This window comes from Miniopterus schreibersii (assembly GCF_964146895.1).
Source record: "Miniopterus schreibersii genome assembly, chromosome: 10".
In the NCBI taxonomy this organism is placed as follows: Eukaryota; Metazoa; Chordata; class Mammalia; order Chiroptera; family Miniopteridae; genus Miniopterus; species Miniopterus schreibersii.
Window position 1 is genome coordinate 61,640,228 of NC_138110.1, and position 25,709 is coordinate 61,665,936.

Below are 25,709 nucleotides of genomic sequence, written 5' to 3' on the forward strand. Positions count from 1 at the left end.
CAGGGGAGGAAGGGAGGGGTTTTACACCTCTGTATATCACACAATGTGTCTTGAGAAAAACGCTTGATGTATCAAGAATTCTGGACCCCTTTTTGATCCTTCCAGAATAATCACCATCACAGCTCTTCTATAGTGAGGGTGTACTACATCCCAGGGGTGTGGCAGCTGGAGCTGAGACAGTCTGAGCTTCCCTCCCCCAGGCTTTCTGTGTGATTTCAGAATGCTGGGACTAAAGGCTTCTCTGAGTCTGACACCAGGGTCTTCCTGGTCCTCTAAAGGTGTCACTTGCTCTGGGAAAAGGGGCTAAGGGCTCCCTGGGAGGCAGAGTTGGCTCCCAGGCATCCTTCAATGTCTTTTTTTTTTTTTCAAATATGTCTTTATTGATTTCAGAGAGAAGAAGGGAGAGGGAGAGAGAGAAACATCAATGATTAAAGAGAGTCATTGACCCGCTGCCTCCTGCATGCTGGGGATTGAGTCTACAACCCGGGCGGGGAATGGAACCCTGATCTCATGGATCATGGCTCGATGCCAAAACTCTGAGCCATGTCTGCCAGGCGGCATCCTTCAATTTCTATGGCCTGGTGGAGGACAGAGAGGGCAGGAGCTCCTCTGCACCAAAGTCTGGAAAACAGGTTCAGGGTGACAAGGGGCCTGGCCTCTGCCCCTTTATGCCACTGGGCAGGGTGCACTACTCCAGCAGCCCTGATCAGTGTTTGACCTTACACCTTTACACTTAGGTTTGGTGCCTAAATTCAGTTATTCTGAATCCCCTATTCCTTCCCTTGCTTGAGACATCACACTAAGTAGACTAAAAATCACCTAAATTCAATCCCCTCATTTTATGGATGTGATGACTAAAGCTCTAGGAGGTCCCCCTGCGTCTACGGGTAAGAGCCCAGCATTTCTGACCCTCTAGATGTACTCTTCCTGCTCCATCATGCTGCTGCTCAGCCTCTGGCCCTAAAACTCTCCCAGGGCCTGCCTACGCTGCTCCAGAGGAGCCCAGAAAGAAACTTCTCAGTTCCCCACCAACACCAGGAGAAGGTTGAGGACACTTACACAGAAGGCTCCTTTCTTCCACCGATGGCCTTTTAGAGTGCGGTACAGACGGCCAGCAGAAAATCCACCGAACACCCTATGGGAAATGGTAGGGATCCACACCAAGGGACCTGTTAGCTGGACTGTAGCTGGTGTGTGCCAGCCCCTGGAGCCCGCTCAGACACACCTACCCCATGAACATGAAGAGGAAGCAGGCAGAGGTCATGAGAGCTCCCCGGCTGGAGGGCGACAGCATCCCAAGCATGGCCACAACTATGGAGGAAGTAGAGAGAAAGTCAGCGTGGCTGATTGCCAGGCCCTCACCCCCCATTCCTCATCCCAGGATGGCTGACAGGGCCTTGGGCAGATAGGGCGAGATAAGTATACTCCCTTCCTCTCTACAGGAGAAAACTAGGCCTTAGCTGGGATTCAGAGGGGTGCAGCAGCTGCTGGGCCTTGGCTGGCCACATACTAACTGCAGCTTCCAGCCCACAGGGCACTTGCAACCAACCAGGCATTGAGCTGAGAGTATTATGAATGCTAGCTCACTGAATCTGCCTTATCAACTTGGTGAGGTGGAGGTTAGTTTTCCCAATTTCTTAGATGGGGAAACTGAGGCTTACAGAAGTTAAGATCACAAAGTTTGTCCAAGGTCACAAAGCTTGGAGTTGAGATACAAATTTAGGCAGATTAGCTGCCAAGAGCTTAGAGCTTAAAAGTTCTCATCACAAGAAAAACTACAACTATGTGAGGTGATAGGTGTTAACTTATTGTGGTGAACATTTCATAATATATACATATGTCAAATCATTATGTTGTACACCTTAAACTAGTACAGTGTTATATGTCAATTAAAAGATGGATAGCCCTGGCCAGTGTGGCTCAGTTGGTTGGGTGTCATCCTGTGCACTGAAAGGTTGCTTGATCCCCAGTAGGGGATGTGCAGGAGGCAGCCGATCGATCTTTCACTCTCACATCAATGTTTCTGTTTCTCTCCCTCTCCCTAAAAGAAAAAAAAAAGATAAAATAGTAAAAAAAATTTTAGGCAGATTGACTTTAGAACTGTCTGTAACTACCATATATTAGTTTTTAGGGGGTTGTTTTTGAGAAAAAAGGATCTCATTCCAGCCCTCATTCTGGTGCTGACTTGGTAAATCACTTCATGCCTGACTGCAAAAGGAGGCCAACCTCACAGCACTGATGTGGGCTTCCCTGACAGAGTAGACATGGTGGGCTACCAACAGTGCTGGAAAGCTCTGAGGAAGATCAAATTACCAGGGTCTGGGGTTGAGAAGACCTAGCCTTTCTGCTGGGATGGATGGCTCCGTCTGGCCCAGAGATGCCTTCTCCTCCAGGAAGAAAAGCCTACCCTTCTCTCAGACTTAGGCCCATGCTGCTCTGGTGACAGCCTCCCACACCAGGCCCGCCAGGCCCACTCACAGATGACGATGAGGATCATACAGAAGAGCTGAATGCCTGAGCCCAGCAGGGAGCTGAGGATCATGGGGTACTGGGGTGGCCTGAAGACATCACCGTGTACCAACTTCCACCCAGACTCTTCCATGGTGTCCTCCTGCAGCAAAGGGCCAGAAAGTGAGGCTATGTCTTTGGCTCTAGCATAGGTAGCTCCTGTAGGGACCACCCCCGAGGACCCACTCTGACTAGGGCTAAGGAACCTTCAGGTGTCAATCAGCTCTGACACAGGAGTGAAAGTGACACAATATAGTGCTTCCCAGAGAACTGTCCCATGGGACAAGGAGGGCAAAAATATGAAGCTCACAGCTACAAAAAGGGAAAATCTCCTTCCCAAATTCCACAGACCAAATGCATAGAAAAATAATGTAAACATCAACATACAAAAATGTTAACTGTGATAGTTTTTGGGTAATAAGGTTTAGGAGCAATTTATTTTTTAATGATTATAAAAATAATATGTGCTCTTACTTGTACCATAAAAAAAGTAAAAAAATGTTGGTATATGGCATGATATTCAATGATCAAAAATAATAAATGTGTACTGTAGAAATTTTTTTTTAAATTTAGAAAAACTGAACAAAATATATAAAACTCATACTCATAGATTAAAACAACAAAACAAAAAGATACAGAAAATAAAATGATTTATATACTTAATGATACCATTGTTTTGATATATTTCCTTTAGTCCTTTATGTATGCACGTGTGTATATGTATATATAATTTATAAACAATGAAACTGGGATCATACTATATTTACTGTGTACTTGCTGTTTTCAGATGATGTTTGTGAACATTTCCTCATGCAAATAAATATTCTTTAGAAGTATTATTTTAATGTCTGTACACTTTTTCATTGTACAGCTAGACCATAACATAACCAACCCATCATTATGGAATGGTTGTCAATGTCTAGTTTATTTAAATTATAAAGCTGCAATAAATATTTCTAGACTAGGTTTTTGTATTTCTGACGCTTTCTTTAGGAAAATTCTAAAAGAATTACTTGGTCAAAACAAGTCAACTATTTTATAGCATGTACTATATTATATGTACTGCCAATTAATTACTTTTCAGAAAACTACCAATTTACACTTGCATGGGTGGCATAGAAAGGTGCTTATCTCACGCTAACCTTGCCAAAAATAAGTTCTATAAGGAAACAAAAATATGTGCTATTTTGAAGGTCTCAAACTATTTCTCATGATTGTTTGAATCTGTAATTTTGGAGGTTATCTCTGAGATGAAAGTAGTTACTAGCCAGGTACAGTTCCTTGTCTGTAAATTCTTTGTTCAATATCACATTAAAGATTTTTTTTTTAATCCTCAACTGAGGATATTTTTTCCATTGCTTTTCAGAGGGAGGGAGTAAGGGAGAGAGAGAGAGAGAAATGTTGATGTGAAAGAGACACAGCGATTGGCTGCCTCCTGCACATGTTCTGACCTGGGGCTGGGGATCGAGCCTGCAACAGAGGTACATGCCCTTGGCTGGAATCGAATCCAAGGCCCTTCAGTCTGAGGGCCAACGCTCTTAACCACTGAGCCAAACCGGCTAAGGCAAGATTTTAGATTTTTTAGAAAGAGATTTTATACCAATTCTTTTAACTGTATCATCTTTTTTCAGTTTTAAAATTTTTAATGTCAAATTCATGGGGGTTTTTTTCCTTTTTCTGTGATTTCTTTCATTGCTTTTATGCTTAGTAATTAGAAAACCTATCCCCATCATTTTGGGTCATTAAACATTTTTTCCTTTTCAATATTTTTAAGGTTTACTCTATAAGTGATTACACACACACACACACACACCCACACACACACACACCCCCCCCCCCGGTCTAGCAGACCTAGAGCCCTACTGCTAGACTGCTCTCCCTCTCCCAAGTCCATCCCTCCCTAGCCAAGACCTCGTACAATGTCATCCTCTTTGTTATAGTTGGCGATGTCCTTCCGGAGAGTCCGAATGATAATCATGCTCAGGATACCTGAAACAAAAAGGAGAGGAAGAGTCATCAGCATTGCCAACTAAGTGCTGCATGACCTCCTGGGGTTGGTGTTTCACTGAGGGATGATTGGCATGTGTGGCTTCCTTCACTGAGAACTGGTTTATGTGGTCACCTCAGGGGCTCTCCTGGGCATAGCTCCACCCCACCTACTTGGGAGGGGTGCACGGAGGGCCACCCCCTAGACAGAGGAAGGAAGGAGCTGCTGGGATGGATATGGGCAGCTACAGGACATTGCTTTTTATTCCAGGGAGAAAGGCACTTCAGGAGCCATGCCTGGTCCTACCAGCTTCTCCAGCCTCACCTCCTCCCAGGCTCCCCTCCTCTCACTCACCCCTGGTTCTTCCTGCTCTTATTATCACTTCATGGCTGCATTGCTCTCTCACCTCCATACCTTTATCCAGGCTGTCCTTTGCCCCGAATGCTCCACTCTGCCCTGACCGTCTCCTCCTCACACTAGTGTAGTGGTTAAGACAATGGGTTGTATGATCTTGAGCTAAGAAGTCACGGGACTTCAAGGATTGAGATGCTTGTAAAGCGCTTATTAGCACAGCAGTCAGGCCCTGGGTTAAATGTTTATGAAACAGTAGCTAGCATTATCTTTACTTCTCATATAATGCTGAAATGATTAGTTTCATTTCACCTCTGCCCACCACTCTGCCCCCTGCTTAGCTTACCACTCTCTTGCCATCAGGTTTCTCACAACTGCAGGGCAGTGACCCTTGCTGGACCAGTCTTTCCCTGGTTTTTCGAATGATGGCTCCTCATTCAAAGAGGTATTCTCTAGAACAGCCTTCACCTTTCCTCATAGCTGTGTATTTGATCATCTTTTTTATCTGCTTCATAGCACTGACCACTCCACTACTTCTTTGCTTTTTTGTCTCTCACGCCACCAGAATGCAGAGATGGGGTTGGGCTTGCTCACCACCATATCCCCAGCATGAGGGGCAGCACCTGCACAGAATGTGCAACAAAGTCTTGCAGACTGAATGTATGCATGAGATGTACGTCCCCCCCAGGAGCTCTCCAGAGTAGAGACCGAGTCTTGTGTCACCTCTGTGTACCTGATGCCTACCACAGAGTCCTGAGGCCTGTTTTTGATCCATGCTTGGCCCTGAGAACACCTCAGAAGTCCCTTGTAAGTGATGTGATGCCTCAGCCCCTTATCCCTCACCCCCTTGTCCTCTCCACCCTCCCACCTACAGATCTCTCACCTGACAGGAAGAAGACCACAACGACGGAGTTAATGATAGAAAACCAGTGGATCTGCACGTCACTCATGGTAAGGTAAGTGTCCCAGCGAGAGGCCCATTTGATGTCACTTTCCTGGCGGGGGGAGTAAGCACTTAAGAGTCAGGCCTCTGGCTAGACAACTCCTGCCCAGACCAGGACCCTCCTCCTCTGTTGTGGTCTTCAGCCCCTTCTCACCTCCCAGTGTACAGAGTAGGTGAAGTACAGCTGATTTTCCTTGGTGGGGTCAATTTCTTGGGGCAAGGAGTTGGCACCCTCAGGCAGGGTGCATGAATGCTTCTCATCTACTTTGAGGTCTGTGAAAGACAAGAGACTCAGTCTGTTCCTGTGGGGTCCATTGCTACTACCCAAGGGCTGTTCTGGGGGGTGCCTTCAGAAGCTGCCTGAAGGGATGGCATGCTGCTGGGACCCAGGGTCTAAGTGGAGGCTGAGAGAACAGCTCCCCAGAGTCCTGACCTTCTGCAGGGCCTTAGGGGCTACAGAGAGGTGTGTAAGCAGGGAGGGGTCTGAGTCCTCTTTTAATCAGTCAATCTTCCTTAGCTCAATTCCAACACTCATTTACTCATTCAATCAGTCTCATTCACATGCAAAACAACATGGACTCAGTCTATCATATGCTGACTCATTCACTTAGTCCCCAAAGTTCTGGTACTTTAGTGGTCCACTCACTTAGATGCCTCCTTCATTCATCCTGTTTTCTGTCCATTTATTCAACCAAAAAACATATCATAAGCACCTACTACATCCCAGGTTCTGTGCTGGAGACAAAACGATGAGAAAAGCAGACAGTCTCTAACCTCAAAGAGCCAATGAGGGACGGATGATGTCAAAATAATCTCATAATAAATGTCAAGCTGTGCTCATGACACTCAGAGGAGAGGCAGTATGGTGCTCTGGAAGTACAGGATGTTGTATACGAAACTTCTGTGTATGCTTTGTTTGAAAATTAGGTTTCACAGCTTAAAAAACAAAACAAACGAACAACTCCCCTCCCCTAAAACCCGCCACCACAGTGGACAAAAGGGCAGACCTCCTAAATGAAAGTGTGCCCTGACGGGTGAGGTGAGACTGGACCAGGTCTGCTGACTCTGGGCCAGTTTTAGTCTACACCACTCACTTACACAGAGGACGAGAAATTCAGAAACTGGTTGACCGATAGCTGTCTGCACACTGCCCCTCTTAGTTCAACCCAGGGGGAGCTGGCTGGTTCTTATGAGAGGCCCAGGCAAGTCCCAAGTTGCTGTCTGGTCTCAGCCAAGCCACCAACTTCTCAGAGCCTCTGGCTCCTCATCTATAATCACCAAATATATCTGGGGGTTGCCAGAGGTGGTGAAATGGTAAGGTGCCAGGCCAGGATACAACAGATGTCAGCTCTCCCCTTGTCCCTCACCTTCTCTAATGGAAATGAAGTGACCCTACCTTGGCTGGGTCCACATGCCACCCTGGGGCCTATCAGCCATTTCAGGAATCAAGTGTAAGAAAACCCAGGGTGTAGAAGTCCAGGCCCTCCACCAGCCCTGCCCCTCTGGTCACACCTCCCCACTCACCCTCCAGCCTGATGCTCTGGGGAATCACCTCGAAGCGGACGACACGGTACGTGTGCTCCTTGTCCTCTTCCAGGTCCTCTCGGTGGTAGTAAAGGATGAATGAGAGGTGATTGTGCAGGTAGATCTACAACAGACCAAAAGAGAAAACAAAATAAGTAGTAGCCAAGAAGTGACCAGAAAATCTCTCTGGGAGACCACTCCCTTTGTCCAACAGGCCAGCTGCCCAACTTTCCAAAAACACTGCTCTCACAACTCTCCTATGCTCAGAAACCCTTCAGGGCTCCCTACGGTTTACCAGTCAAAATTCCATCTCTAAGCCTGGCATTCAAGGCCTTCCAACATCTGATTGTCATCACCTTCTAAGACACATTAGTTCGCCTTGTCTCCTGAGCTCCTCCTTGACCCATGAACAGTCTCCACACTGCAGCTCTGTTCACATTTCCTCCAATTAGAACGCTGCCCCCGACTCCACTGAGCTCAAGCCTACCTGCTTTTTAAGGCCCACCTCCTCAGTGACAATCTGAACGCATATTTAGCTCCCTTTGAACTGCTTTGGCATTGACAGTCATGGCAGTGGCACATGGTCAGTGAAAGGTATGGAACTGAAGATTCAGGGTCTTACACTGTCAGTTCTCTTCCCATTTAAGATAGAAGCCCTTTGAGGACAGGGGCTGTACCTCAAAAGAAATGTTTTTGTCCTCAGAATTTTTTTTAGAGGGGTTTAATCTTATATATATGTAACCTGAGGGTGTGTTTTTCTTCTTATTTAATCCTCACCCAAGAATATTATTTTCATTGATTTTTAGAGTGGAAAGGTGGGGGGGGGGGGCAAGGAAGAGAGAGAAACATCGATGTGAGAGAGACACATTGATTGGTTGCCTTCCACACATCCCGATGGGACCAGGGGTTGAACCTGCAACCCAGGTACATGCCCTTGAGTAGGAATCAAACTTGTGACTCTTTGGTGTGCAGGCCCATGCTCTAACCACTGAGCCAAACCAGCTAGAGAGTATACAGAATCTGAAGTTTTTAGGGCCCTTCCACCTCCTGGGCAGCATCTGGGAGAGCCCTGCCCAAGAGCACCTGGAGGAAGCTGCCTCAGCCAGCCCCAACTTTCCTATTATAAGCCTAGAGCTAAATATTTCCCCCTCCTCTGTGGTCCCAAGTGCTTGTGACTTTGGGTTGTGGCTTCCCCAGCCCTTTGAGCACGCCAAGACACTCTACCTTGTTGACATCCACGAAGCCAAGCCGGTAGCCGTGTTCAAACTGCACGTCTTTTTCCTTCTTCTTGTCATCGCCCTCGCGGTTGGAGTAGAGCTCCAGCCGGGTGGCCACAGGCAGGTTGTCGGCAATGCTGGAAACCCAAGGCCCCGCTCAGTCCCTCTGAACCACCTCTCCCATCAGTGCCCTCCCCAATGTGAATTCAAGGCTGGCAGAGAGCAGAGGACGACTTACAGGTGGACGTAGTATTCCTCCGTGATCCGCTCTGCCACGAGCCGGCTCTCTTTCACGGACAGGATCAATGGTTTGTTGGACTCATTGCACAGAACCTCACACTTCTTTTCACTATTCATGAGAACCTGGAAAGGGGTGTTGACAATCCGGTCCCCTCTCAGCACCTCTCCTGTCGTAAGAGAGACAGATGGAGCTCAGAGCTTCAGCCCTGAGGCTGCTGAGGTCAGCAGAGCCAGGGAGATCCAGGGATGACTTGCAGCGCTGTCATCAGTTCTACAGCCTGGCACTCTATGCTCTACCTGACCTGTTCAGCTTGTCCCTCTGACTCCCGCCCATCGCCCTCTCCTCCCCCTTTGTACTCTAGCACCACCAGACTCTTCAGAGTTCATCAAACATGCCATTTCATTCCACGCCTCTGGGTCTCAGGTTATTTCCTTTGCCCTGGAGTGCCAATACCTGCCCAAGTTTCTGAGAAACTCCTCATACTTCCAGCTCAGCTTCTGTGTCACCCCTGGGAAGTCCTTCCTGATCTTTTCACTTTCTCCTCTGATTTCCCTCTGCACCAAGGTAGCATCACACAGTGGTGAGGAGAGAGGGCTGCCTGCTACTGAACGCAGGCTCTGCCACTTACTCTCTTGGCAGTCTTGGTAAGTCACTTAACTTCACTGGGCCTCAATTTCCTCATTTGTAAAATGAGGATATAAGCACCCACTTCACAGGGTTACAGTGAGAAATAAAGTACCAGTTACAGAGTAGGCAGGCAACAAATATTATTTTCATCATCAGCATCTCCTCTGTACCTTTTCTTATGTCAATGATGTGACTTAGCACAGTGTTGACATATTAAGTTTCTGTCTCCCCTGACTGAATCCTTAAAGGTAGACAGAGAGTGCTTCCTATTTACCTGTGTCTTCAGATCCTGATTCAGGCTGGGATAAAATCCAGTACCTGAGATTTTTAGCCAAAGAATCTTTTTACTTAATGAACTGGCACACCCCTTGCATGCCTGCCTCAGAGTAACCTGCTGCCAGATGTCATGCTGGCAGGCAACAAGCAGTTAGGGATTGCCAACTAAACTCAATGGTGCCTTTGTTCTGAGTCATTCTAACAATGCTACTGTGATGATGTGAAACTGGGGCAAGCCAAAGGAGACTGACCAAGCCAACTAACGCCTGCACACAGACTTGGTCTAACATTTGCCTACCAGTGTGGACCCATGTGACATGGCACTCTCTGCCTCGTCATTCATTCGCTCATTCATTCATTCCCAAACATGTACTGGGTTCTGGCTATGTCCTAGGCCCAAAAGATTTAATGCTGAACAGACATACACACAAAGCTTATGGTCTAATGGGAAGACAAACTTTGATTAAATATTTAGAATAAAGAGAATATATTGTACAACAAGAGGAACTTGCTCTAGACATGGGAGAATGGGTCTAGGAAAGTTTCTCTGAGGAAGTGATGCTTGAAATGAGCTATAAAGGAAGAGAGAAGCATTAACTAGGCAAACAGATGGGGAAGAATGTTCTAGACAGAAGGAACAGTATGTGCGAAGGCCCCTTGAGGGTGAGGGAAGCACGGTAAAATTGAGAGGCCTGTGTGGCTGTGATGCAGAGAGCAACTTGAGGTGAGCTGAAGAGATGGGCTGGAGCTGGATCTTAGGGGCTGTGGGCCACACTGGAAGTTTCAACTTTATCCAGAGGGCAACAAAAACCAATGAAAAGTTTCTAACAGGGGTAGCAGAAGACATTATCTGATTCTGTTACAGAAAGATCACTCTGGATGTTTGTGAAGAAAACAGCAGATACACAGGATGATAGTAGTCTGTTATATAAGTGAGCAACTGTGGTTGTGATGAGGGAGGAAACAAATATACAGATTTAGTACCTACTGAGGAGATGAAATCTAGGGGACCGGTCCTGACTGATACAAGAGATGAGTGAGGAGTGGTGCATATTAGAAAGACTGAGGTTTCTACAACCAGGTTCTAGGTGGGAAGACAGGAAGTATAGCAAAATTAGACTGAGGGCATTTTTTTCAGTTTGTCAAGTTTGACTTGATATATCTGGAATAAGGCTCAGAGGAGAGGTCAGCACTGATGGAAGCTGAGTTGTTGGTATGTAGATGGCAGGGCCACAAGCTGAGGAAGAACATACAGAGAGAGAGGAGCAGGGTTGCAGTCCAAGTAAGGTGGGTATCACTTCTTGATATTCAGAATTAAATTTAAACCAAGAAAGAGGACATAATGACTTCGAATGGCTCATCTGTATTCCTTTTAACTTTTTAAAGCTGGGAACAGGTAGCCAGCCAGGCTAAATGAGCAACAAGCTATGAATGTGGACCCTGTAAGAGATCTGGGAACCCAGAAAAGATCTGGGTTCCCACTGGGGCAGGTTGACAGCAGTGAAAGAAAAGAACTTACCCAGATTCTCTGCCTTGTAGGTTATTTGTAAGGGCCGGCAGAAGGGCAGTGAGTAGTACTCATAAGGTAGCTGGGTTCGAGAGCTGGTGAGCTTCACAGCCTAGTGGGAGGAGAAAGGCCATTATTCCTCAATCCACACTGTTTCAATAATCCTCCTGGTACCCGCACATCTTTGGCATACTCAGTAATATTATCTAAGAGGCAAACAAACTGCTGCAGATACAACTGTAGTATTCTATATACTCTACTGTTCACAATTCTGAATTATTTCAAATTTCATTAGATTTATTAGACTACCTAACAGACTTTGTTAAAAATCACAAACAAATTCAATATATACCAAAAGGCTTCAACATGCTGATATTCTTAGACCCTGTAATTTCACTTTTGGACATCTTTCCTAAGGGAATAACTCCAAATGAGGAAAAACCTTTAGGAACAAAGAGGTTCACTCCTTAATCATCACCATAGTCTCTTTGGCTTCTAGTTCCTTGAGCCCATCAAGTTGCTTGCAACTGATGCCCCAAATGAGCATGATGTGTAGCAATTTGAAATTAAGGGACAAACTAAGGGACATACATAAGAACATCATGTGGACAGCCCTTTGTAACTTTCTTGCCTTCTGCTTCTTCTGAACACTGTGATGCTCAAGACAGAATAAAAACTTTATTTTCACACAACCTCATTACTTTGCTTTTGCACACAGCAGTAAAGATGTGGCTCACATCAACATGGTAATGAAGCAAGAAATGTACATTTACTTTAGAAGCAGAATTTATTTTCACTTTATAAGTTCTGCTAGGTCTTTTTATAGGACCACTAAAAAAATCTGGCCCAGCCGGGTGTGGCTCAGCAGTTGAGCATTGACCTAGGATCCAGGAAATCGCGGTTCAATCCCCAGTCAGGGGCGTGCAAGAGGCAGCCAATCAATGACTCTCTCATCACTGATGTTTCTATCTCTCTCTCTCCCCTTTCTCTCTCTCACTCTCCCTTCCTCTCTCTGAAATCAATAAAGATACATTAAAAAAAAATCTGAAAGACTCCTCAAAAATTTCAACTACACATTATTTTTTCTATGGGGGACTGATGGAGGTGTGAGAATGCGAAGTATTCTATACTATAAACAATGCACAGAAAAAAAGAGTAAGAAAAACATACCAAAGTATTAAGAGTGTATATTTAGGTGATGGTAGAGGGGAGTCCCTTTAGGTGGGAGCCCTTGTACAAGGTTACACCCCTCCCTCCTCTGGTAGTAATTTATATCCAATGACTAGTCCATGGGGGATACAGAGAACTGGTCCTCTTGCCTCAATTTGGAATAACTTTGAGGGGCCAGCCATTCCAGTTCCAGAGCTTCCCACAGTCCTCAGTTGTACCATAGCTTAACGTCTCCCTCTGCCCAGCCCCACTTCCCTCACTCCTGCCAAGTGCTGACCCTGAGAGTCTCCCCAGTACATCTCCTGCACCAAATCTCTACCTTAGAGTTTGTTTCCTAGGAAACCAGATCCAAGAAGATCCACCACCAACCCCAAGCCCTGCTTGGGGCCCTGAGAATGCCATCAAGAGTCCACAGTTTTAGAGACATAATCAAGGTGTCATCCTGCCCACTGCCCCGGTCAACATTTTTAAAGTGATTCCCTTCCACTCTCCACCCCTGCCACAGTTAACTGAGCCACAGATGGGCATCCGGCCTGAAAAGGTAAGGTAGCTCAGTTGGAAAGCTTCTCTCTGAATTCTGATTTAGTGCAATGCTTCTCAAATCCTAATCATTCACATACCAACTTGCCTTATCAACTTACCATTTATTCTACTATTGCATCTGACTCATTTTTCAGTAAATACATTTAAGAAGCAAACATTGTATCAGTATTAAAAACAGAAAATCAACAATAGCCATGAAACCAGGAGTCGATGTACTAGCTATGTTTTCTAATATACGTTAAAAGGAAATAGTTATTAAAAGAAAATGTATTTGTCAACCACTTAAAATCATCTCATATTACCACCACTCAGGTATGCAGTACAGTTTGGAGATACTGAACTGAAGAATCCAGCTGGCGGCAGAAATTAAATTGAAAAAACAGAGGCCATAATAGGCTGTGTATGTATAGACGATATAAGTTATGCAGGGAAAGCTGGTAAGAGAGGCGATAGAGCAGATAAAAGAGGAAGGCAGAGATGTCATAGAGGAGGCAGGTTGAGAGAGACAGAAACACAGAAAAAAATGAAGATGAGTGAGAAAATATGTGAAAGTGACAGAGACACACAGAAATTAAGACAGAGCCAAAGTGAAGGGGGGGGTCACAGAGAGAGAACACACACACAGGGCAGAGATGCAGAGAGCGGGGTGGGGGGGAGAGAAAGGAAAGACGGAGTTCCTAGAACTGCGGGTTCCTGAAGGCACTCTACTTCCAGCCTGGGAAAGCAACAAGCGAACCCTCTTAACCCTTTTCCCACGCTTACTAGCACTGGTCTTTGTTCTCTGTAACCACAGGAGGGATAAGACCAGTTCATCATGGTCCTCCAGCCACACAGCCCAGCACAGAGGCTCCAACAGTCCAGGAACATACTTACCTTGATTTCTACAGGGTCATTCTGGTGGAAATTGATTGGCGCGACCCCAGGGACATAGAAGGCTCTTGTTCCGCACATGAGGGAGAGAAGCAGCAGGGACCACGGCAACCAATCCTGCTTGGAAAGAGAGAGGCCTGGGTTGGAATGAGGGAAAGAGGCGAACATCCCTCGAGGGCAGACTAAGTCATAGTTCGCTTATGTGTGCTTTAACTGACCCAGTCTTGTCCGTACTCTGGGAAGCCTGAGCCCTTCTAGATGCTGCCTCCTAAATGCCTCCAAGAATGCTACAAGGAACCAATTCTGGACTTCCAGAAATGAGCAATAAAATAAGTGAGGTAATAATTAACATGGAGCAAAAGGGAAGACTAATATAATACAGGAGCTACATTTCCTTACTTCTGGATCAATATTCTCTTTTAAAATATGTTTTTATTGATTTTAGAGAGGGAGGGAGGGAGGGGGGGAGAGAGAGAGAGAAACATCAATGTGAGAGAGAAACATCAATCGGCTGCCTCCTAGACACACCCTGACTGAAACCGAACTCGCAACCAAGGCACGTGCCCTGATTAGGAACTGAACTGGTGACCCTTCAGTGCACTGGACAATGCTCAACCAGCTGAGCCACACCGGCCAAGGCTGGACCAATGTTCTTTTAACCATTTCATATTGTGTCACTCTCCTGTAGAGCTAGAAGGTAATAGTCTTCCATTAATTCCCATTTCTCTATAGCAACAGGCTCACTTTGTCAGGAAGCTCCTCTGTTACCAATGTATTTTCCTATAAGCCTTCTTCAAAATTGTACTGATCTCGTCACCTCCCACTCTCCTCCTCACTCAGCTACACTGGCCTTCTGGCTCTTGACAGCAAGTCCTTCTCCACTCCTCAGGGCTATCACCTCTGCCAGAACGCCCTTCCCACAGATATCTGCATGGCTCATCTCATTCCTACTCCCAGTGCCTAGCACAAAGTAGGCACTCAGTAAGTAATCTGCATGCAGGGTAGTCACCTGGGAATCAAAGGCAAAAAAGACCAATTACTGGCCTGAAGAAATTCACCCCATCAAAGCATGGCTTTCCCTTCATTAATACTATTCTTCACCCCCTTAAGGAAGTGGAGCTTCCTGATTCTCTGCATGGTCTGAACGAGGAACTTTTGTCATCTATAATTGGATCACCAACTCAATCTTTTTTTTCTTTTTCTTTTCTTTTTCTTGCTATCTGTAACCAAATTTATCCCTGAAGCCCAGCAGAGGGGATCAGGGCCCATGAGTCACAGTGTTTCTATGGCAGCCTTCTGGGCGAGTACCTGCCATGGGTGGGGCAGGCACTGAATTTGACATGGCTGCAGGCCAACTCAATCTTGTTTCTGCATCTGCCTTCTCTCTCCACCCCCTTTACTGCAGCAGCATTTCAGACCTTCATTTCCTCCCACCTGGACACTGGCCACAACCTCCTGATCACCTTGCCTCAGCAGACCCTCCATCTTTCAAGTTACACTCTCCCCCCATACAAAGGTTATTCTTTCTGAAACAGGAATCAGAGTCACTCAGAGGACTTGACAAACACGTAGACCCATTTGCATTTTCCCAGGAGCACAATGGTAGAAAAAATGGCTTTAAAAATTTAAGGTTCTGAGCTCGGTACACTTTTTTATAGATACAAAGGTTGGTCAAAGTCTTAAAACAATATATTCACAGAATATTTCCTCCCTGATTTGTTGTGAACATTTGTAAGTATCTGCCAGCTAATGTTCATTATGAAATATGAAATAATAGTTTGACCCTAATAACAACAGTGAAAAATAGCTAAAAGAGCTGCATTGTATTTGGTAATTAGAAGGTCAGCAGAATTAGGGATGAGAGAAAAATTTTAAAGGAAATGACAAGAGTAGAAAGTAGAAAATTGCCTAATAGGGCAGGATTCTGTATAGAAAGATAGTACTCCCCACCCCTACCCGTCTTTATTCATTTATTTATTTTTAAATAAGTTTAAATTTACAGAAGAGTTGCAAAGATACTGAGAGTTCCCATATACTTTTCACCCAGTTTCTCTGATGTTAACATTTGACATAATCATGGGTGAATAGGCTTTTAAAAAATAACTAGTGCCCGGCCGGGCATGGCTCAGTGGTTGAGCATTGACCTAGGTCAACCTAGGATCCAGGCAATCAAGGTTCGATTCCCAGTCACGGCACATACCTGGGTTGCGGGCTAGGCAGCTGATCAATGACTCTCTCATCATTGATGTTTCTATCTCTCTCCCTCCTTCCCTCTCTCTGAAATCAATAAAGATATATTTTTAAAAAATAAATAAAAAATAACTAGCTTTGCCCAGCCGGGTGTAGCTCCATGGTTGAGCGTCGACCAAGGATCCAGGCGATTGGAGTTCAATTCCCAGTCAGGGCACATGCCCGGGTTGCAGGCTCCATCCTCAGCAGGGGGTGTGCAAGAGGCAGCCGATCAAAGACTCTCTTATCATTGATGTTTCCATCTCTCTCTCTCCCTCTCCTTTCCTCTCTCGGAAGTCAATAAAGATATCTTTTAAAAAGACAAAACAAAAACTAGCTCTAAAAAGTTTTGAAAAAGTAAAACATATACAATAAATAATTCAAACAGTACAAATGGGTATACCGTGAAAAAGAATCCTCCCCTTGTCTGGCCAGCATAGCTCAGTGGTTGAGCGCCGACCACTCAACCAGGAGGTCATAGTTCGACTCCTAGTCAGGGCACATACCGGGTTGCAAGCTTGATCCCCCATAGGGGGCGTGCAGGAGGCAGCCAATCAATGACTTTCTCTCATTATTCATTAATGTTTCTCTCTCTCCTTCTCCCTTCCTCTCTCTGAAATCAATTAAAAGAAAAAAAAGAAAAAAATCTTCCTCTCACTTCAGCTCAGAAATAAATAAAAAATAGAATTTTAAAAATAGAAAAAAAATAAACAGAACCAAGAGTTGTTTTTTTGAAAAGATAAACTCAACAAACACTAAGCAACACTAAGGAAAAAAAGAGAAGACTAAAATAAATAGCATCAGACATGAAACAAAAACATTACAATAGATGCCTTGGAAATAAGCAGGATCATAAGGAACTATAATGAATAATTAAATGTCAAGAATTGGATAACCTAGAAGAAATGGACAAATCCCTAGAAACACACACCTACCAGAGCTGAATCAAGAAGGAATAGAAATCCTAAACAGACCAATAAAAGATAAGGAGACTGAGGCAATGATCAAAAACCTCCCAACAAACAAAAGTCCAGGATGAGATGGCTTCACAGGTGCAGTCTACCAAACAAAGTATTAATACTGATCTTTAAACTCTTTCAAAAAATAGAATAGGGAACACTTCCAAACTCATTTTATGAGGCCAGCATCATCCTGATGACAAAACCAGACAAAGATACCACAAGAAAACAACAGGTCAATATCCTTAATTAATATCGACAGAAAAATCCTCAGTAAAAATACTAGCAAACCAAATTCAGCAGCATATTAAAAGGCTCATACACCAAGATCAAATGGGATTTATTCCTGGGATGTTGACAGGCAAGTCATCAATGTGAGCGATATACCACACTAAATGAGAAAAACCCCCAAATGGATCATTTCAATAGACACAGAAAAAGCATTTGACAAAGTTCAACATCCATTCATGATTAAAATTATCAACAAAATAGGTATAAAAAGAACTTATCTCAACATAATAGAGGCCATATATGAAAAGTACACAGTTAACATTTTTTCTTTTTTATTTATTTGTTGAATTCACTGGGGTGACATTGGTTAATAATATTATTATTTCTTGCTAATAAAAAATAAATGTGTTCTGAATTTCCCCTCCTAGGAAGCCAGGAACTTTTTTTTAATTTTACCTTATCTGATATGTGATTTGAAGCCAGGGCAGAGGATTACAATCTCCTGAGTTATCAAGCCAATTAAATCTAAGAAGTCACCCCAGTTCTACCTTCTGTTGAAACCAGAATCCTCCAATCTTAGCATACAGACACCACCCTTGGGAACTCAGGGGCTTCCCGAGAGTTCAGGTTGCAGAAGAATAGAAGCAAATCCTCAAAGATGTCAATACAACTTTTGTTATGAAGTCTTAAACGAATGGAGCAAGTATACACACAAAAAACAAAAACAAACAAAAGGACCCAACAATGAGGATAATGCTCACCCTGGTGGAAAACACCACTAAAAAGCAACAGGAAGCCACAGAGCACCTGCAAAGTCAGTACAAGGAACTGTGACAGACACTTTACAAACACTAATTTGTGCCATCCTCACAACTACAGCTACCTGGGAACTTTTGTCAACATTTCAGATGATTGCTAGTTAACTAGAGACCCAGAGATTAAATAACTTCCCCAAGGTTGGAATGTAGAGAAACATGTACGCTCTTTTTAGGCAGGTGAGTTGCATTAAAAGATGATGAGCATGCAATGATGACAATGATTACATCTGCAGCTAATATTTACTGAATGCTGACTATTTGCCTGGCACAGTTCTAGGTTCTTTTCATGCAATAACCCAATTAATTTCACAACAATCCTGTGAGGTTAGAGACTCATTATTCTCATTTCACAGGATCAGAAAACTGAGGTTCAGCCCGGCCGGGTGTGGCTCAGCGGTTGAGCGTCGACCTGGGATCCAGGTGATCAGGGTTTGATTCCCGGTCAGGGCACATGCCCAGTTGTGGGCTTGATCAATGACTCTCTCATCATTGATGTTTCTGTCTCTCTCTCTCCCTCTCCTTTCCTCTCTCTGAAATCAATAAAGATATATTTAAAAAGAAAAAAAGAAAAAAGAAAACTGAGGTTCAGAGAGGAGACGTAACACTGGCTGAGCCAGGACTTTAACCTAGGCAGTTTGATCCCAAAGTCCATGCTCTAATCAGTATAGAAATTAGCTGACTATTTACTGAGCACCCACCATGTATCAGGCATTGTACCAGCCTCACAGAATGCATGTCCACTAGGAGCTCTCAGCCAGTTGGGGGACAGACAGGTCATTGGCCAATCACAATACTAGGTTCCAGATGCTATGGAGGCTTAGGACAGCGTGTTGGGGAGTATACAGGCATAGCAACATACCCAGTCTTGATGGGGAGGGGTGCAGATCTAAGAACTCAAGTCTACTTGAAGGCCTAAGAGAAAGAAGAGGGAAGAAAAAAGTGTTCCAGAAAGAGCAACTAAAGCACAAAGGCCTAGGGGCAACCATAAGGAGTTTTAGCAGGTGAAGTGTAGGCTGGTGCTTCTCAAACTTTAATGTGCATATAGATCACCTAGAGACCTTATTAAAATGCAGATTTTGATTTAGCAGGTCTGGGGTGGGTCCTGAGATTCTGCATGTCCAGCAGACTCTCAGGTGATGATGACATTTCTAGTCCACAGACCATCCTTTGGATAGCAAGCCTGAATAAGTCTGTGTAGACAGGAGGCTGGAAAACAGGCGAGGGACACATCCCACATAAGCCACATTGAGGAGTCTGGGCTTTGTACTTAGTGCAGTGGGGAGATACTGAAGAACTTGAGGTAAGAAAGGGATAAATCAAATTTGCAGTTTTAAGGATGACTCTGGCTACTGCATGTATGTGTGCACGCACACATGTGTGTGTATCTGAGGGAGAGGGAGTGCATAGCACATTTCTGCCCCAAGACACAGTAATGTCATTCTAAATTTGACATCTAGTAAGTATAAATGAAAACACCCATAAATTTGGTCAGATGTGAAGAGAAGCAGCAGCCAGGTGGGGAAGCAGAATGGTAGGCAGTGGTTCTGAAATTTGAGCATCTAAGAAAACCACCATGAGTATTTATTAAAACAGATCCCTGGGTCCAACCCCCACAGTGTCTCCTTTAGTAAGTCTGGAATATGGCCCGAAAATCTGCATTTCTAGCTAGTTTCCAGGAGATACTAATACAACTGGTCTTGGGATTATACTTTGAGAACCACTGGTGCAGCAGAAAAAGCACAGGCTTCCACTAAATATTAAAAATACAGCATAGAGCTACCCAAACTGGTACTGGAGAAGATAGACAAGACTTAAATGTAAAAATTGAGCCCTAGCCAGTCTGGCTCAGTGGTTAGAGCATCGGCCTGTGGACTGAAGGGTCCCGGGTTGGATTCTGGCCAAGGGCATGTACTTTGTTGCAGGCTCGATCCCCGTCAGGGCACATGCGGGAGGCAACCAATTGATGTGTCTCTCTCATATCGATGTTTCTCTCTCTCCCCCTTCCAGTTTCTCTGAAAAGCAATGGAAAAAATATCTTCGGGTGAGGATTAAAAAAAAAATTGAAATAGTAGTAGTACTGGGAGAAAATATAGATATACTTACAAGCTCTCACAAACCACTGAAGGGCAAATAACCCAAAAGAATATAAATAGGCAGTTTTTAAAAAGTTCAAACGGGGACGGGCCCCTGAGGTTCCCGGACCGCGAGCCATGGAGGAGACGGAAACCGGCCTGTGGCACCAGTTCCCGTTGCTGTTGCCCCAGAACCGAACGAGAACCGTGTATGAAGGCTTCGTCACTGCTCAGGGAAGAGATTTCCATCTTAGAATATTGTTGCCCGAAGATTTGCAACTGAAGAATGCAAGACTACTATGTAGTTGGAAGCTGAGGACAATACTTAGTGGATACCATCAAATAATACAACAGAGAATGAAGCACTCTCCTGATCTAATGAGCTTTATGATGGAGTTGAAAAAGGTTTTGGAAGTTGCTTTAAAGAATAAAGAAGAGATACATGCACTACCTCCTCGTCCCCCATTCTACTCAAGCCTTATTGAAGAGATAGGAATTCTTGGTTGGGATAAACTTGTATATGCGGATTCTTGCTTCAGTACCATCAAGTTAAAAGCTGAAGATACTTCTGGTAGAGAGCATCTAATCACTCTCAAGTTGAAGGCAAAGTACCCTGCAGAATCACCAGATTGCTTTGTGGATTTTCCTGTTTCATTTTCTGTTTCCTGGATACCACAGAGCTCCATAATAAGCATTCATAGCCAGTTTTTGGCAGCATTGGAATCACTGAAGACATTCTGGGATGTTATGGATGAAATCAATGAGAAGACTTGGGTACTTGGGCCAGAAAAACCTACACGGAGTGCAACCACACGCAGAATTGCAGTAGGGAATAATGCTTCAGTACATGTGGAGGTGGACCCCAGGCACCCTACTATGCTTCCCGAGTGCTGCTTTCTTGGAGCTGACCATGTGGTGAAACCCCTGGGAATTAAGCTGAGCAGAAACATACATTTATGGGATCCAGAAAATACTCTATTACAGAATTTGAAAGATGTCTTAGAAATTGATTTTCCAGCTCATGCTATCCTGGAAAAATCTGGTTTTTCTATGGATTGTGGAATTTGTTATGCCTATCAACTTGATGGTGCCATTCCTGACCAAGTGTGTGATAATTCCCAGTGTGGACAGCCTTTCCATCAGAAATGCTTATATGAGTGGTTGAGAGGACTACAGACAAGTAGACAGAGTTTTAACATCTTATTTGGTGAATGTCCGTATTGTAGTAAGCCAATTACCTTGAAAATGTCTGGGAGGAAGCCCTGAAATAATGAAACGTTTCTGTGAAGAACTGGAACTTTAAAAACTATCAAAATGATTTTGCTATCTTCAAAGAAAATATAAAGCAAGCCCTACTAACGTCAAAAGACAAAGAATGGTGAAGCCATAATAATATACATCTGCCTTTGTCTCTTCACTAAGGGTAAACTGGGAAATTACAGGCCAAAATCCTGTAGAACTTTCTAAGTCTGTGACTTCCATACCAACTGAAGCAGTGCATGCGTACCACGATGGATGTCTTGACTTGTTGAATTTATCTGGATGGGGTTCATAAAATGAGTCTGGGAACTGCATAAAGCTGTCTTTTTGTGGAGAACTTTTTACTTCATTCAAAAATAAAAATAAAAAATAATAAAAAATAAAATATAAAATAAAAAAGTTCAAACGGTCAAGCACAAAAAAGAAGGGAGGTAAAACTATGATTAAAGGACTGCCAACACAAATTATTAATCAGAAAAAAAGTAAAATGCACAGCAGTGTATGTAGATCATAATCTTATTTGTCTAAATACTTTTTTATGTACCAAAGCCAGAAAAAGACATCACAAGAAAAGGAAACTACAAATGAATATTGTTCATGAACACAGAGTAAAAATCCTTAACGAAATATTAGCAAATCAAATCCAGCAACATATAAAAAGTGACCAAGTGAGGTTCATCCCAGGAATGCAAGGTTGGCTTAACCCACTAACGTAATGTACCATATAAACAGAACAAAAGGTCAAAACCACACAATTATCACAGCCAATGCAGAAAAAGCACACACTCATGATAAAGACTCTTAAAAAACTAGGAATAGAAACGAACTTCCTCAATCAGTAAAAGGGCAGCTATGAAAAACAGTCAACATCACACTTGATGGTGAAAGCCTGAATGCTTCCCCCTAAGATGAGGAACAAAGCAAGGGTGTCCACCCCTGCCACTTCTATTCAACACTGTTTATAGATGCAACTAATGTGCACTATGGCAAGTAATTAATTAAAGGCATCCAGATTAAAAAGAAGTGCTTTTATCTACAGATCACATATCTCATATTTAGAAAAGCCTAAGGAACCCACAAAACAACTACTAGAACTAATAAACAAGTTGAGCAAGGCCACAGAGTACAAGAGCAATACATAAAAATTAGTTGTATTTCTACATACTAACAACAAACAATATAAAAATTAAATTAAGAAAATAGTTCTATTTATAATAGTTTCAAAAAGAATAAAATATTTAGGAATAAAAATTTTAAAAGGACTTGTATACTGAAAATTACAAAACATTCCTAAGAGAAACGAAAGAAGATCTAAATTGGATATTCCATTTTCAAGGATTGGAAGAATCAGTATTGTTAGGATGGCAATTCTCCCCAAAGTGATCTACAGCTTCAATGTATCCCTATTAAAATAGAAATTGATAAGTTGACTCTAAAATTCCTATGTAAATTCAAAGGACCCAGAATACCCAAAACAACTTTAAAAAAGAACAAACTTGGAGGATTTATACTTCCCAATTTCTAAGCTTATTATAAAAGCTACAGTAATCAAGACAGTGTGGTAAGGATAACCATAAAAAGATCAAGAGAACAAAACTGAAAGTCCAGAAATAAATCTTTACATTTAAAGTAAACTGACTTTCAACAAAGTTGCCACGGCAATTCAAAAGGGAAAGGATAGTCTGTTCAACAAATGTTGTTTGACAACTGGTAGCCATATGCAAAAGGAACCTCATACCATACACAAAAATTAACTCAAAACAGATCATAGACCTATATGGAAAAGCTAAAACTATAAAATTTCTAAAAGAAAAGCTAGGAGAAAATCTTTGTGACCTTGGGTTAGGTAAAGATGTCTTAGATTCAACACCAAAAGCACAATCTACATTTTGAAAATTGATAAATTGGATTTCATCAAAATTTATAATTTTACACTTCAAAGGATATTAAGAAAATGAAAGGCTACAGATTAGAAGGAAAATCTTTGTAAATCATCTATCTGATAGGGGACTTGTATCCAGAATATATAAAAAAACCTCTTACAACTTAATAATAAGAAGACAAACAAACCAATTGTAAAATAGGCAAAAGATTCGTACAGACATTTCACCAAAGAAGATAGGAATGGCTAATAAGCACATAAGAAGATGTTCAGAATCATTTGTCATAAGGGAAATGCAAACCAAAACCACAATGAGGTATCACCACACACTCACTAGCATGGCTAACCTCAAAAACACAGACAATAACGAGTGTGGACAAAGATGTGGAGAAACCGAAACCCTCACATACTGGTGGGAAGGTAAATGGTACAGACACTTTGGAAAGTTTGGCAGTATCTTTAAAAAGTTAGACATAAACTTACCACACTATCCAGCATTCCAATCTTAGGCATTTACCCAGGAGAAAAGGAAATATATGCCCATACAAATACTTGTACATGGATGTTCCTAACAGCTTTGATCATAATAGTCCAAAATTGGAAACAATCTGAACACTCATCAATTGGTGAATAGCTAAACAAAATGTAGTGTAGTCACAGAATGGAATACTATTCAGCAATAAAAAGGAGTAAACACTACTAACTCATGTTACAACATGATGACCCTCAAAAACATCATGCTAAGTAAAATGAGATGTAAAAGTCTGTATGTTGTATGATTCCACTGATGTAAAATGTTTAGAAAAGGTAAATCTATAGAGACAGAAAGACGATCAGTGGTTGGCTGGTTGTGGGAGCAGGAATTGACTCCAATTGTCAATCCTTTGACTGTAAGGGAACTTGGGGGTGATGACAGGAATGTTCTAAAACTTTGTGTCATTGTGATGATGGTTGCACAAGTCTACACATTTACTAAAAATCATTGTACTGTACACTTAAAATGGGTAATTTTATGGTGTTAAATGATACCTTCATAAACCTGAAGGAAAAAAACAAAAAACAGCTAAGGGAGGTATAGATGAAATAAGTTTGGCAATATAACGGTAATTGTTGAAGGTGGGTGAGGTGGGGGTTCATTATGCTATTTCTTCTACTTTTGTGTATGTCAGAAAATTTTTATAGTAAGTTTTTTTAAACAAACATTTTTATATGCATAAAAATGTTCTGGAGAAATTTTTTTAAAGATTTTAAAAAATTGACTTTTAGAGAGAGAGAGGGAGAGGAACATCAATGTGAGAGCAATACATCGATGTGAGAGCCTCCTGCATACCCTCCCCACCTCCTGGCACTGGGGATAGAGCAGGCAACCCTTCAGTGCACAGGACATGGGCTGAAACCTAACCAACTGAGCCACACCAGCCAGAGCTAAAGAAATATTTTTTTAAAATTCAAAACTATTTATCTCTGATGAATGAATTGGGTGGGGATTGCCAAATCACTTTCTTTTCATTTACAGCTTTTTTTATACTAACTTTTTTCCATATACATGGATTACCCATATTCAAAATAAATACATTTACATTTTAAGAAGGTGAAGAAAATGGGTTGCTCCAAAAATCCTTGGGCAAACGCTCCTGAAGATACACAGAAAATGGGAATTATATGTAGAGGGGATTCTGCAACAATGCAGAGGGGATTCTGCAACCAGATGTGTGCGTAACCAGACCAAATCAGCAATTCTTAACCTTAGGTAGGGTACTGCAAATCCCTCTTGAGAATCTTATAAAACCCGCAGAGCCTGCTCCCAGGAAAAATGCTACAAAATGCAGAATCTGATGTACGATTCCAGGAGGATTGAGGAGTGAGAAGTTCACGGGCCCCTGGTAAGACCCTGTACTGGATACCATTTCAACTTTTTGTGATTCTTTACCTCTGTAGCCCTGACAGTCTGATAGATGATGTTTGACCCACAGCTCATTTCTATAAGGAAGTTAGAGAGTACCAAAGTACTTGCTTCTTTGGAAATTCCATTGCATTTTCCTTTAATTTTTAATTGATCGCCACAGGAACTCTCATGTGAGGTTCAGTCTGAAAAGTCAATTAAATATTTAGCAAACATCTTTTAGACGTTCAGAGCCCTGAAAGGAGTGGGAGTCCTAAGAGATGTGAACCAGCCCATTCATCGTTATTGCTTTACTTGGTTTCCAAGTCATGAGATGGCAAAGGTAGCATGTCAAGGAACAAGGTGATGGCAATCAAGAAGCCCTTTGTGCTGTAATCTAACACCCCACCACTGGCAAAGATATGGGTGACCTGAAAAGTTATAAAGCTCAAGAGACCCAAGAATCAAGGTTTTGCCTTCCGTATCTATTTCATTCTTGGGAGCCAGGCATGAAAAAAAATCCATCCCAAACAGCCCAGTGAAGGACTGCTAGGACTTAAGAATACCCCTCACTCCCCCAAATTTGCAGCACCCAGTATGAAAGGTGTGAAC

At 42.9% G+C, this 25,709-nt stretch overlaps 1 protein-coding gene and 1 pseudogene across 2 annotated transcripts in view; one reads left to right on the top strand and one right to left on the bottom strand.

Moving 5' to 3' along the window:
* The window catches only part of TM9SF4 (transmembrane 9 superfamily member 4), a 46,670-nt gene that overhangs the window by 12,835 nt on the left and 8,126 nt on the right, over positions 1 to 25,709 (bottom strand). The window contains exons 3-13 of the mRNA XM_081149885.1: positions 13,768 to 13,881; positions 11,194 to 11,293; positions 8,769 to 8,937; positions 8,538 to 8,667; positions 7,314 to 7,437; positions 5,944 to 6,062; positions 5,730 to 5,841; positions 4,427 to 4,497; positions 2,479 to 2,611; positions 1,230 to 1,311; positions 1,060 to 1,135 (exon numbers count right to left, since the gene is read on the bottom strand). Coding sequence (XP_081006011.1) covers positions 1,060 to 1,135; positions 1,230 to 1,311; positions 2,479 to 2,611; positions 4,427 to 4,497; positions 5,730 to 5,841; positions 5,944 to 6,062; positions 7,314 to 7,437; positions 8,538 to 8,667; positions 8,769 to 8,937; positions 11,194 to 11,293; positions 13,768 to 13,881 — 1,230 coding nt within the window. The remainder of the gene's footprint in view (positions 1 to 1,059; positions 1,136 to 1,229; positions 1,312 to 2,478; positions 2,612 to 4,426; positions 4,498 to 5,729; positions 5,842 to 5,943; positions 6,063 to 7,313; positions 7,438 to 8,537; positions 8,668 to 8,768; positions 8,938 to 11,193; positions 11,294 to 13,767; positions 13,882 to 25,709) is intronic.
* LOC308563147 (E3 ubiquitin-protein ligase FANCL pseudogene) lies at positions 14,986 to 21,685 on the top strand (annotated as a pseudogene). The gene has a single exon. The product of its transcript is annotated as an E3 ubiquitin-protein ligase FANCL pseudogene (transcript).